At 49.2% G+C, this 13,023-nt stretch overlaps 2 protein-coding genes across 2 annotated transcripts; one reads left to right on the top strand and one right to left on the bottom strand.

The window, feature by feature from the left end:
* Positions 1–3,674: 3,674 nt before the first annotated feature.
* Positions 3,675–8,744, bottom strand: PHB2 (prohibitin 2). The gene is made up of 8 exons (XM_085068591.1): positions 8,528–8,744; positions 8,364–8,448; positions 8,207–8,286; positions 7,613–7,797; positions 5,373–5,502; positions 4,800–4,903; positions 4,295–4,372; positions 3,675–3,755 (listed from the first exon to the last, which is right to left on the bottom strand). Exons 1-8 carry the CDS (start codon positions 8,652–8,654, stop codon positions 3,675–3,677), a joined length of 870 nt encoding a protein of 289 aa, XP_084924717.1. The 5' UTR covers positions 8,655–8,744.
* A 143-nt stretch (positions 8,745–8,887) lies between these two features.
* Positions 8,888–13,000, top strand: EMG1 (EMG1 N1-specific pseudouridine methyltransferase). The gene is made up of 6 exons (XM_085068631.1): positions 8,888–9,045; positions 9,135–9,236; positions 9,564–9,705; positions 10,062–10,120; positions 11,755–11,904; positions 12,675–13,000. Exons 1-6 carry the CDS (start codon positions 8,911–8,913, stop codon positions 12,786–12,788), a joined length of 702 nt encoding a protein of 233 aa, XP_084924757.1. The 5' UTR covers positions 8,888–8,910; the 3' UTR covers positions 12,789–13,000.
* The last annotated feature ends 23 nt before the right edge of the window (positions 13,001–13,023 follow it).

Here is a 13,023-nt window from a genome sequence, read left to right as displayed (position 1 = left end):
ATAGACATAGTCTTATGGCTGGCTGTCTTGACCATCATGATCATGAAATAGCTGAGTTTAAAATTTCGGTGATAGGAGATAAACTGTAAGTAAAGCTACTCCCCTGGACCTGGGGAGAGCAGTCTTTAAGGTACTCAGGGAAGCAGTTAGGAAGATCCCCTGGGAATCTGCTTTTGAGGACAGTGGGGTACATAAAAGCTGCTTAGCTTTTAGGGGCCTCCTCTCAAGAGTGCAGGAGCAGGCAATTACATGTCAGAAGTCTAGCCAGTGAGGCAGAGGGCTGGCTTGGCTGAGAAGGGACCTCCTTCTGCAACTTAGCAGAAAGGGTATGGACTTTGGAAACAAGGACAGGTTATGCAGGAGGTCAGACAAGCTCTTTCCCACTCTAGGGAAAAAAATTGGTATGGCTCAAGCTCAGTTTGAAGCTGGCTGGTACTATGATGGGTAACGAGGCATTTTTGTGTATGTTAACAACAGAAAGAAGACTAAAGGAAACACTATGTCACTTGATAAGGTGGGTCACCTCATCCCCAAATAAAGAAGCTGAGACATTTAATGCTGCCTTTGCTTCCCTTTTGACACTGGTGATAGGCCCTTGGGTATCCAGAGCCCAGGGCTGGATGGCCATGGCTGGGGGAGTGATAAAACTCCTGGCTGACTTTGAACTCTTATGGGACTTGCTGCTGCAACTGAATGTGCATGAGTCTGTGGGGCCCAATGGGATTCCTCCCAGGGTACTGAAGAGTTGGCCAATGTTACTCCAAGACCTCTCTCAGTTATTAATCAACAGCCTCAGGAATCTGGAGAAGTTCACATGGAAGCTGGCAAGTGTTGTCCCAGTTCTCAAGAAGGGCAAGAAAGAAGACCTTGGTAATTACAGGTCAATCAGTCTCACTCTGGTGTCTGCTAAAACTATGGAGAAAATTAGTCAAGGAGTTATCAAGAAAAAGTCTTGAAAGACAATGCAGTTGCTGATAAAAGTGTGCACGAGTTCTTGACAGGAAGGTCATGCCTTACCAACTCAACAACCTTTCATGACAAGGTTACCCACCTAATAGTCAAAGGGAAGGCAGGTGTGGGGTTTGGGATTTTGAAAAAGCTTTTGATACTCTCACCATATCCCTCTGGACAGTGTTCAGCATACAGCCAGACATGTACACAATTTCATCCATATGAAATTTAACAAGGACAAATACCAGATTCTGCACATGGAATGTTGTAATCCTGGATGTAAAAACAGATTGAAGGATGAGACTGGAGTGCAGCCCTGCAGAAAAGGCTCTGGGCATTTTGACTGCTGGCAGGCCCTGCCAGGTATGTTATGCTGGGGTGCACTAGGCACAGAACAGTTAACTGGCCAGAGAAGTGAGGGTCCCACTGCACTCAGGCCCAGCCTCACTGCCACTACTCCGTGCAGTTTCATGATCCACAATACAAGGAGGAAATAAAAATATTATAGTGTGTCCAAGATTTGTTTAGACAATGCTCTCACTTATGGTTTAACTTTTAGGTTGCCCTGGACTTGATGATCCTTGTGGGTCCCTCCCAGCTCAGGATATTCTATGATTCTATGACCCTGTGATACATCCAAGTCCTAAATCTTAGTATAGGGCAGCCCAGAAAAACAGGCAAGAAGCTACCCCTAAAGCACACAAGACCTTGCTGTTGAAACCCAAGCAAAGGAGAGACTTTAGTCAGTGAAGGAAGATTTCTCTTCCTCTTTTCAGCCTGGAAAGCAGAGAGGGTAAAAAGCCCAATGTGTAACAACAGAGACCAAGACACAGTACTGAGATGCTTCTGTGACCTGGAAAAGCAGGTAAACTTACCCTGATCTCTAGCCCTTATAGGCAGCTAAGGAACCAGCCCTGGTCACCCACACAGCTGTATGAGCATCCAAACCTTCTCCTTCTCGCCCCACACTGTGATCTGCCAGTGACCACAAGTGTATTTCTTTCTGGTGTTCCTTTCCCTTCATCCTCCTCATTCTGTTTTCAAACAAAATCTTCATTCTGTCTCCCACTACATAACCTCTTGCTTTTCATGCACTAAAGCACACTTAGACACAATATAAATTTGGTTGGTTTTTTTTAATTTTTACAAATGTTTGAAAGCATCACTGAGCAGACAGTGACACAAGGAAGATATTCCAGCAGTGACAGGCACCCAAAGAATGGCATTGTCCTGAATTCAGTCCCAAGTTCTCTTGGGATCAAGAGTGAAAGAGAAACAAAATTTACTACAAAAGGAAAAAAAAAAAAAAAAGCGCCTGGTGCTGATGGCAGCAGAACTCCCTCACTTGGCCAAAAAAGAATTTTGATATCCTACAGAAACCTAAATATTAATGAAGATTAGAGGCAAATTACTATATCCACGTGGGTTAATACCCTTTGCCCCCTCTCCAAACTTATGTGGTGGGATGAGGAAGGAATTAAAGCTGCCTAGAGGCAAACCCCATTCCTGTAACTGAATCACCACAGATGGAGCAGGGGCATGGGGACCAAATCTGGCTACTGGATTAAAAACTTCATAGTGAGGGCAAACAATAGTAGAGGAGGGAGTTCAAAGATCCTCACTCTTATCTTCTGCTGGTCAGCGACGCTGGTTCTAGGAATCTTCAGCTTCTTTCATTTCTTCCCTTTCAGTAGGAGACTGTCACTGAAAGAGAAACAGAAGGGAGTCATCAGTCCAGAAAGCACAAGCAAAGCTGTACCAGCTCCTCAATATGGATTTTGAGCTATGGGGTGTCACATACAAAGGTGTGACAAGTCCTTCATATTAGGCAGACTTTTTTTCCAAAGCCCCTTAAATCTTCTGGAACAAGTATGACAGAATCTGGTCATAGGTGAGGAAGAAGGATGTTATACTTAAAGATCCTACAGAAAAGAAACTAGTTCTGGTTTCCCTTCTCAGTTCTGAGAAATCTAAGCTTTTAGCTGCATCCTGTTAGCTCAGTTGGCACTACCTTTTTCAGTAAACATTGGACAGAGTAGGCAAAGCCACCACACTCTTGACAGCTCTGAAAGCAGGAAATGAGGTTTTCTTGAACTGGAAAGCTTTTGGAAAATAAAAAAGCATCTTCCCTAGAGATTGTTAACCCAAACCAACATAAATGTCCATAATCATCTGCCTGCCTCCTTACAGCCCTGTCTGCCATAACTGCAGGATGCCTTATATATGTAACAGATCAGAGAATACTCCACAGTTACTCCTGCCTTTCCCAAGCAAGACTCCTTATGGGACACACATGGAGCTCCAATTGCTGCATACTCCACAAATATGTTTGTGTCGTCCCCACAAGGAAAGCTTCAAGTTTCACATCACAAATGGGAACTGAGGTAGAGATTGGAATAAACTTGCTGGGGTCAAAAAGGCTCAGGCCAGAAACATCCCAGGCACCAGGAAACAGCAACACCCTTGCTCCAGTACTAACAAAAGGATCAAAATATACAGTGCCTTACCTTCCTCTGTGTCAGCAGGTGCAGTAAGGAGTGGAGGGTAGGGAGACAAAAAAACAAGAGTAAATTGATTAGATTTTACAAAAATCCCCATTTCCACAGTAAGAGAGGCTGCATCCTCTGGCATCAGGCTCCTCTCAGACAAAGATCCTGAGAGGTCTCCAGGAAGGGCAATAGCTTAGTAGGTAGGGTGCACCCAAACCCAGGCACCCAGCCCCTTTACCTGGTGAAGCCCTCATCCTGCAGGTTCAGTACCAAGTTATCTGCTGTGAGATACACACGGTTTTGTGAGGCAGCAATCTGAAAAAGAAGTCCATTACAGACATGGCATCAAGGACTAAAAATGCACATGAAAGAATACAACTAGGAACCTATCTCCCCCTCCAGATACAGCACTCTAGTTTTCTTCACTAAAGTTCTCAATTAAATCAACACAATTCCCCAAAACAATGCTGTAACTTCCTGACTTCCCATCCCAGAGCCATCAGACTTTCTAAAAGAAGTGCTCATTCTGTCTCTGTCACAAAGACCTTTCATCCCACATTTACCTGTCCCCCTTTCTCAGCCTGCAGGGAACCAGGACCTTTTGGTGGCTGCAGCTGAGGGTGGGTGATGGAATCTGATGTGGATCTGGCCTTGTCATATGAAGGGCATGAACTCTGAGCCTCACATCTAATTGCAGATCCTTGCTAAGTCTTAAGCTCTACTTGAGCAGAGAAGGGCTGGGCAGGAATAAAGATCAGGACAGGGCAGATCACATTCGCCTTAAATTCATCATGTGGCCACTGGGCTGGGGGGACAGCACAAGGACAAAGGGAATTCTGTGCCCCAGTGCTCACCGTTTTTGAGATGTTCTGAGCAGCTCGGATCTTACGTAGCTTGATGTAGCCTGGATTCCTGCTGAGAGCTTCCCCGAGGTACAAGGGAACAAAAGTTAAGGAAAATCCTGCAAACACAAGCTGCTTACCCTCCAGGAATTCTTCCTAAGCCGTATTAAAAAACATCTTAGCGGGTAAAAAGCAGTTTCTATCCCAATAACATGGGCCTCTGGCTAGGCATACTTTTAACTGTCCAAATGAAGAACATTATGGATTTTGGTCACACACAGGCAATGAAAGTTCAACTTTACATCAGGGAGTACAGGCCCATGGCCTTCTCTGCTCTGACCTGTAAACTCAGATGAACCTCACTCCAGCCAACTGGAGAAGGAGGGGAATAAAGAATAGTGACCTACTTGAAGCTATCATCCGATCACAGTCTCCTGAGCATGAGCCCAATGTGACAGATTCTCAGGACTGCCAAGCTCCCAAGCCACATCCCACAAAATCTCCCGAAGCAGGATATCATCTTGGCAGCTGTTGCTTCACCCTCGGCCTGAACTATCTTCTGCTTCTGCTCCTGCTTGGCCTTCTCCACCAGGAACTGGGCGCGCTGTGCCTCCTGCTGGGCTGCAGGGAGAAGGGACACAGGCATTGGAACCACATTGTGTCTTCCATCAGACCCTGAGAGCTGAGGCCTGGGGGCTCTGCTTCCCAAAGAACCGATAACATTCTGGGACCACATCCAAGTACAAAACGTATCTGAGAGCACTTTACCTTTTCTTAAGTAAAACCCACAGCACCCAGACTCTCCACACATACCCCACAGTGAGTGAGAGAGTCCCAGCCTGAAGAGGAACCTTAGTCTTGGGAACTCAGTCCCTCCGATGGTCTACCCCATTAGTTATTGCCTTTCTGGTAACACTTGTAAAACAAACCTGTTCCGCTCTGTTACTAAGGAGGCTGAGATTTGTAACTATGTACCTGCACTGATACAGCGACACAGCAGTGACACACTAACCAAACCTCCACTTCCTTGTTTAATAATTCAGTGAAAAACAAAGGCAATCCACCCTTTTCAGGCACCAATGGAACTCACCCACTTGCTTAGCCTCCACAGCTGCTGTGTATTCACGACTGAAACTAAGCTCTGTGATAGCCACATCATCCAGGATGAGGCTGAAATCCTTGGCTCTCTCTGTCAGCTCTCGCCTAATGAGCAGAGACACCTGAAACACAAACACAGCAAGAGTAGTACCAAGCACGGGGTGTTCCTCACTTCCTGCACAATCAAAAGTGAAACACAACTGCTCTTCACAGTGTCAGGAGAGACATTCCCTAACCCAAGCTCCAAACCATGGACACCAACAACATCTCTGAGTAACATATCCACAGCCACATATAGCATTTATTATAGCTCATTTGTAGTTACTACTTCACTGTTCCATGCAAGTAACACTGTGAAAGTAAAAAAATCTTGAAAGCATCTTTTGCTTTCACATCCTACCACATCTAGTTCCACAGTTCCCATAGTTTTGGCAATAAGCATTTCCTTCTCCACCTTGGATTTGTCATTGTTTGCAGGTTGACTGTCTCATAACAATTGCATTCCAACACAGAAAAAGAAATGACTGTATAATTTTTTTTAACCCATATCACATCTCTTAATTATAGCAGCTACTTGTCTAATGTGGGTGCTCCACCTTTCTTAGCCACTTTGGACGGTTATTACTGCCAGATACTTTGACTTATTCTATATTAACTTGCCAGCATCTATTTCAAGCAGGCTGACAACTTCTGCACCACATATTGACTTAAACAGAAACTATTGCTACAGCATCACATGCTTGGCCAGTCGAGCATTTGCTTTTACTTTTACTGCAGCTGTTTCTGAGCAGAACTCTAAATAATGACAGAAACCTTTCCTGTATGAACTGTGAGTGCACAACTACATAAAGTCACTTCATTTTCTTCTGATTATCAATCCCTTCAATACACATCACTCTAAAATAATAAGCACTGGATGGATACATGACAAGAAATCAAATGCAATTCAGTTTGTTCAAAAATTTCAGAGATCAGAGAATGATTCTTACTTGAGATCATAGATGCTCAATAGCCTTTGCTTCCAATAAAGCCAAACCCCTCACAGATATTCTCTGCTGTCACATCCTCCCCATGCATTCTCTTTCTACATGAAGATTAACAAATCCCTCCAGTGTGCTCCATGTGGAAGAGCACAAAACCCTGAAGCCTTGGCGAGAAGGCTACAGATCAATTCTCATAAAAAAAACTGGACACTCAGTTCTAGTCTTTGCTTCTTTTGTCATAGACCAGAAACTAGTTAAGAGATGCTTTGAATTTCATCCAACTCCTCTTCAGCACCCTCCTGGTCCTGCAGGACCTCCTCTAAAACCTTTTAAAACAAGACCAGCACCTCCTCCCTGCCTCAGCTGCCAAGGTGATGAGCACTCTCACAATCCTTGTCAATCACATTATCAGAACACAAACTTCCAGAAGCAGGCATTTTTAAGCTAAATATTTCTACCACTTTGCAACACTCCCCCAGATGACACTCTATGCTTTTTCTAACCAGTGTCTGCAGGGAGGGTGCCAAGACAACTGAGCCAGGCTCTTCTTAGTGAGGCCAAACAACAGGACAAGAGGCAATGGACAGAAACTGGAACACAGCAAGTTCCACCTGAACACAGGAAAAAACTTCTTCACTGTGCAGGTGACTGAGCACGGGAACAGGCTGCCCAGAGAGGTTGTGGAGTCTCCCTCACGAGATATTACAGAACCATCTGGACACAACCCTGTGCCATGTGCTTTGAGATGACCCTGCACGGGCAGGGAGATTGGACCAGATGACCCACTGTGGTGCCTTCCACCCTGACCTTTTCTGTGACTAAACAGATTTTCTACCCTTCTGTAGCATCCATCATTGACAGGTTAGTGCTTTGTTTACTGCCTATTCCAATTGTTTTTTTGATCTTTCAAAACTGTTTAACTTGCTCTGACAGCTGTTCTGAGATCCGTATTTTTAAAGTCAGTTCCACTACCACCTATGGACCATAAGGCAAATCAGCTCTCCCTCCCCCACTATTACATTTTGGTGCAGTTTTGCACTCTGTGTACTAATGGACCCAGTTTTCTCCCCAGAAGCTGACAATACAGTATTTGCACCTGCACTGGAACCAAACTGCATGCAGGACACACCTTCCATGTGGATGCAGAACCCACCAGCTGCATACAGCTACCATTCCTTTACCTGCCACAACACTCCCACCCCCCAGCTCTGCAGCTCCTCCGTGCCAGGTGAGCACAGGCACGGCTCACCTGGGCTCTCTGCGTGATGAGCTGCGAGGCGTTGAACTTGGCCACGACGCTCTTGAGCACCTCGTTGACGATGGAGGGCAGCACTCGCTCCTCATAGTCCAGCCCCAGGCGCTGGTACATGCTGGGCAGCTCGGCCGCGTTGGGCCGGGTGAGCACACGCAGGGAGATGTTCACCATCTGCAGGTCTGAGGGCACAGGGAGAGGGTCAGGGGCTGCGGGGAACATGCTGGGGAGGGGCTCTTCGCCAGGAAATGGGTGATGGGACAAGGAGTAATGGGTGCAGACTGGAAAAGGGGGAATTTTGGTTGGGAATTAGGAAGAAATCTTTCACGGTGAGGGTGGTGAGGCACTGGAATAGGTTGCCCAGGGAAGCTTTGGAAAGCCCAGCCCTGGAGGTGCTCAAGACCAGGCTGGATGGGGCTTTGAACAACCTGGTCTAAAGCAAACTGTAACTGTCCACAGCAGGGAGTTGGGAGTAAACGATCTTTAAGGTCCATTCCGACCCCTTAACATTCCATAACTCTTACGGAGGAGCGCCAGCACCAGACCGAACTCCTGTCCCGTGCCTCCCACCTCGTGGCCCCTCTCTCTCACCTTTGGAACCGGTGGGGGAGGAGATTTTCCGCGGCCGTGCTCGGATGTCGTAGATGATGGGGTACTGGAACCAGGGGATCCTGCGGGGCGGAGGCGCGTTAGGGACGCGGGTCCCTGCCGGGCCGGGGGCCGGGCGGGTCGGGGGGCTGGGCCCTACCTGAAGTGCAGCCCCTCGGCCAGGATAGTGTCCTGCTGCACGCCGCCGATGCGGTTGAAGAAGATGGCGCGCTGGCCGCCCTCCACTGCGGGGAGAGAGCGCGGACTCGGTCAGCGGGGCGGCGGGCGCGAACGCTCCGAGGGCTCGGGGGCGACTCTACTCACCAATGAAGACGGACTCTCGCACGCCGTAGGCCAGGGCGCCGGCGCCCAGCAGCAGCTTGAGCGCGGTGCCGACGCCGCGGGGCCCGGTGGGCAGCCGCCCCGCCAGGTCCTTCAGGTTCTGCGCCATGGCCGCCCCGCCGCCGCCCCCGCCGGGAAGGACACCGGAAGGAGCGACCGTCGCGGCGCTCCGGCGGGAAACCGCGGCGCCGGGAGCGCCCCCGCTGCCCCTTCCCGCCCCCAGCGCTCGCCTTCCGGCGTGGCGGCCGAGACGCTCCGGAAGCGGGTCCGGCCGGAGCCAGATAGAGGGCGCGCCCCGGCGCCATCTTGGGCGGCGGGCGCGGGCGGGGCGGGGCCGGGGCGGGGCCGGCGGGCCGCGTGACAAAATGGCGGCGCCCAGGCGGGCACGTGGGGACGCGCCGGAGCAGCAGGATGAGGGGCGCTCGGTGGAGGCCAAGCGGCCCCGCGGGCAACGGCGGCTCGTGGTCGTGCTGGAGGGGGCGAGTCTGGAGACCGTGAAGGTGCGGGCGGCGGGGGGCAGGCCGGGGTGGGTCCGGCCGCGCCGCGGATGGCCTCGCTCCGCGCTCACCTGTCCGCGCCTTGGCCGTAGGTGGGGAAGACGTTCGAGCTGCTCAACTGCGACAAGCACAAGGCGATGCTGCTGCGGAACGGCCGGGACCCCGGGGAGGTGCGGCCCGACATCACCCACCAGGTACCCGCTGGGCCCGGAGGAGCCTGTGGCCGCTCGGGGCAGCCCGGCAGACACGGGTGGATCATCCCTCGGCTACTGGGGTCTGCTTGTGCCCCCGCAGATCGGGGGCGAGCTTGGCCTCCCCCGCCATGCTCGTGGCTTTTGGGTTTAGGCGCTATTTGTGTCTAGGCTTGATTCTCAGCATTACAGCAGAACTCCCACAATGGGAAGAGCTTTCAGCCTCAACACCGGGCCCTTCTGCATTTGGGGGGGCTAACTCTTGATTTTCCCCAAAATTCTCTCTTTTTTGCCTTTCTATTTCCGCTACCACGTGCTTTTCAATTTCAGAGTCTCCTGATGCTCATGGACAGCCCCCTGAATCGGGCTGGTCTCCTGCAGGTTTATATCCATACCAAGAAGAATGTTCTAATTGAAGTCAATCCCCAAACCAGAATCCCAAGAACTTTTGATCGATTCTGTGGTCTTATGGGTAAGTGATTCAAGCTATACATAGGCTGCAGAAAAATGCAGGAAGGTGGTTTGGAGTGCAGGAAACTTCGGGGAAAAATCAAACTGGCACTAACCTTGAAACATAAAAGTGAGAAAAGAGCAGAGAAGTGAAAGCATCTTTCTGTGATGTTGCAAGATGCATCACCCAGCTGTGCATTCCTCAGCACAGTGGGGAATGCCTGCAGGAGGTTGTGCTATCAGCAAGATAACTTGTTTCAGACAGCGATGGGAACTCTAAAGATGGACTTCTTATGTACCTCAGCTCAGGCAAAGCAAAGGATTCCTCCAGCGAAATAACAGACAACTTAGGTGATTTTCTTGTTTTCTCTTTGCCAGTTCAGCTGCTGCATAAGCTCAGCGTTAGAGCAGCTGATGGGCCTCAGAAACTACTGAAGGTAAATATTCTGTAACTGTTCACAGGTAATGTTGCAACATTCTCACAGTGACAGGGATTTTTGGGGGATGGTGGAGGAGACAGAGGTGGTGATGGGTTTATTTTGTTATTTTTGGCTTGGGGGTCCTGGTTGTGGGCATGGTTGGTATGCTGTCCTACTACATCATTGCTGGGGGTCGTGGTTTCAGGAGGGCTCTCCCACATCCCACTTGGCTGGTATGTGCTGCAGGAAAGAAACCCCAAACAGAGCTCTCCTTGGAGCTGAGGGGTCTTTCCTCACGTGAGCCTGACTGCTGTGCCTGGGCATGGATGCTTTTTGGGTACAGCTTTTAAAATGGCAGAGAGAGGTAGAAATGAAGATGTGATTAACTCGAATGGTAACTTCTGTAGTCACAGAGGGAAAGACTGGATGAACTGCAGGGACAAAAGGCTTATCATAGTGTTGGATTCCTCGGATGAAGAACTACCTTTGTTGGAAATGCCAGAAAAGCAGCAGCCTGAGGAAGGTGGTGGTGATGTCATCTTGGCAGAGAACACTTGGCCCCAGCCAGCCCATCCCCAAGGACACGGGTCAGCAGGCAGGGAGAGACAAGGAGCAGCCTTTCCAGCTTTTTCCACACAGGGCTCTCATGAACCTGGCTCAAGCAATGTGCCAGAACAAGGAGCTGCTGGGCTGAAGCAGGACCTCACTGTGCTGCTCCTCAGACAGAAGCAAGATTCCCAGATGTGAAAAAGAACTAATCAAGAACTGACCAAGACTTAAATATGCTTTGTAACTTTCTGCTGGAAAATCCAGATTCCCCAAAGAAGGAAAGTGGTTTTAAATTCCAGCAGAAGCCTGCTTGCTAGCCAAGACAAAGGTGCCTAAATGGGACTACAGGCCCTCCATGCCTACCTCAAGAGCATCTTCCAGATACACACAGAGTCTGGCAACATCTGGACTCACCTGCTGGGGTTTGTTCTGTCCCTCTGCCTGGGGATCCTGACCATGTTGTGTCCCAACATGTACTTCATGGCTCCTTTCCAGGAGAAGGTGGTGTTTGGGATGCTCTCCCAGGGAGCAGTGCTGTGCCTCAGCTTCTCCTGGCTATTCCACACTGCCTCCTGTCACTTGGAGATCTCATGGACTTTTTCAAATTTAGATTATTCAGGAATTGCACTGCTGATAATGGGGAGGTCTACTAACTCAGTCTACTGCTCTCCACAGCCAAGAATCTTCTACCTCTCCACCACCTGTGTCCTGGGCATCTCTGCCATCATTGTGGCCTCAATCAAAGGCCAGTCCATCTGTGGGAATGTTTTTGCTCAAGGACCTGTGTGTACTTGGTCCTTGGCTAATGCAGGGGGAAGGGGAAACAGGATGTGTACCTCAAGGGGATTTGATTTTTGGGTGAGGACAGTCTGTAATGTTGAACTGTGTATGTAATGTTGGTTGTGGAATGACACTACTACTGCATTTTGCAAATACCACAGACAATGAGGATGGACTGCTCCAGATGCACCAGTCATGAGCTCTCAATGCAGCCTGCAACCAGCTGATGAATTTTTTTGTTTGTTGTTTTTAGCAAACAATGACCTAGCTCTGTGTCATGATCTGTTACCTCTACACCCCTATTAACATTCTGCTTTCTGTAGGTGATTAAAAACCCAGTCAGTGACCATCTGCCCGTGGGCTGTATGAAGATTGGAACCTCTTTTGCAGCTTCCCAGGTGGTGGATCTACGTGAGCTGGTTCCTGCAGCGGAGCCAGTTGTCATTGTGGTGGGAGCTTTTGCCCACGGGTCGGTAAGTGTGTGTATCTCTTATCCGGAATTGTAAAAACATTTCAGTCTTGTTCTGAGTATGGAGGTTTTATCTGCCTTTTTTTTTGGCTTGGTTCCCCCCCTGCCCAGCCCCCCATTTTCCCCCATAGGCTTGTCAAAAGAAGGCCCAAAACTGCAACACTTGGGACTGTTCTATCTCCTGCGAGCAGGCAATAGTGAGAGCTAGCATTCCCCTGCTGGAGAAATACCGTGCCTCTCCAGTTGTTAGGGTTGGAAGGGATCTCTGGATGTCATCCAGTCCAACCCCCTGCCAAGGCAGGGTCACCTGGAGCAGGTGACACAGGAACATGTCCAGGTGCATTTTGAATGTCTCCAGAGGGGGAGAATCCATGACCTCTCTGGGCAGTTTGTTTCAGTGCTCTGCCACTCTCAACATAAAGAAGTTCTTCCTCCTGTTGAGGTGGAACTTCTTGTGCTTTAGTTTATGGCCACTGCTCCTTGCCCTGTTTCTGGGCACCAGAGAAGACAGTCTGGCACCATCCTCTTGGCACCCACCCGTGAGATATTCCTGTGCATTAATGAGATGCCTTCTCAGTCTTCTCTACACTAAACAGGCCCTGCAGTCTGTCCTGAGAGAGATGGTCCAGAGTCCTAATCATCTTTCTGGCCTCTGCTGGACCCTTTCCAGTGGCTCCTTGTCTTTCTTATACCAATGGAGATGGGGCTCAGTGAAAACTTTTTGCAGCTCGATTTTTCTTTTTTGTCTGTTTTTGACCCTGCCTCTTCTCCCAGGTCAATGTGGACTATACGGAAAAGATGGTTTCCATCAGCAACTATCCCCTCTCTGCTGCCCTGACGTGTGCTAAAATTACTACTGCCTTTGAGGAAGTGTGGGGAGTAGTATGAGCTGCTGCTGCTACTGCTGTTATGATGGACTTGTATACAGTGACTCCACATTCTGGAAAGGCTCTTTAACTTGGGTGTGGACCTGGTGCAACTTTGGGCTCCCGGAAAAGACTTCAACTTCGTCCTTGTAGCTTCTGAAGCAAAGAGACTTTAAACGGACTGCCCCACTGACCCTTTTTCCTCCTATTAAAGGTACCTTTTTTGATTAAAAAGTGCTTGTGAATTTTACTTTCTC

Source organism: Lichenostomus cassidix, chromosome 1 (assembly GCF_008360975.1).
Source record: "Lichenostomus cassidix isolate B80296 chromosome 1, HeHo_3.0, whole genome shotgun sequence".
Classification (NCBI taxonomy): domain Eukaryota; kingdom Metazoa; phylum Chordata; class Aves; order Passeriformes; family Meliphagidae; genus Lichenostomus; species Lichenostomus cassidix.
This window is presented reverse-complemented; position numbering and strand designations above follow the sequence as displayed.

Excerpts from the sequence above, each read along its gene's own strand:
- PHB2 (XM_085068591.1), bottom strand. The coding sequence starts at position 8,654 with ATGGCGCAGAACCTGAAGGACCTGGCGGGGCGGCTGCCCACCGGGCCC. Across the intron at positions 7,798-8,206 it reads CTCCCCCACCGGTTCCAAAG|ACCTGCAGATGGTGAACATC; the intron begins GTGAGAGAGAGG and ends CTGTGCCCTCAG. Across the intron at positions 3,756-4,294 it reads CTCAGAACATCTCAAAAACG|ATTGCTGCCTCACAAAACCG; the intron begins GTGAGCACTGGG and ends CTTCTTTTTCAG.
- EMG1 (XM_085068631.1), top strand. The coding sequence starts at position 8,911 with ATGGCGGCGCCCAGGCGGGCACGTGGGGACGCGCCGGAGCAGCAGGAT. Across the intron at positions 9,237-9,563 it reads GGCCCGACATCACCCACCAG|AGTCTCCTGATGCTCATGGA; the intron begins GTACCCGCTGGG and ends TTTCAATTTCAG. Across the intron at positions 9,706-10,061 it reads TCGATTCTGTGGTCTTATGG|TTCAGCTGCTGCATAAGCTC; the intron begins GTAAGTGATTCA and ends TCTCTTTGCCAG.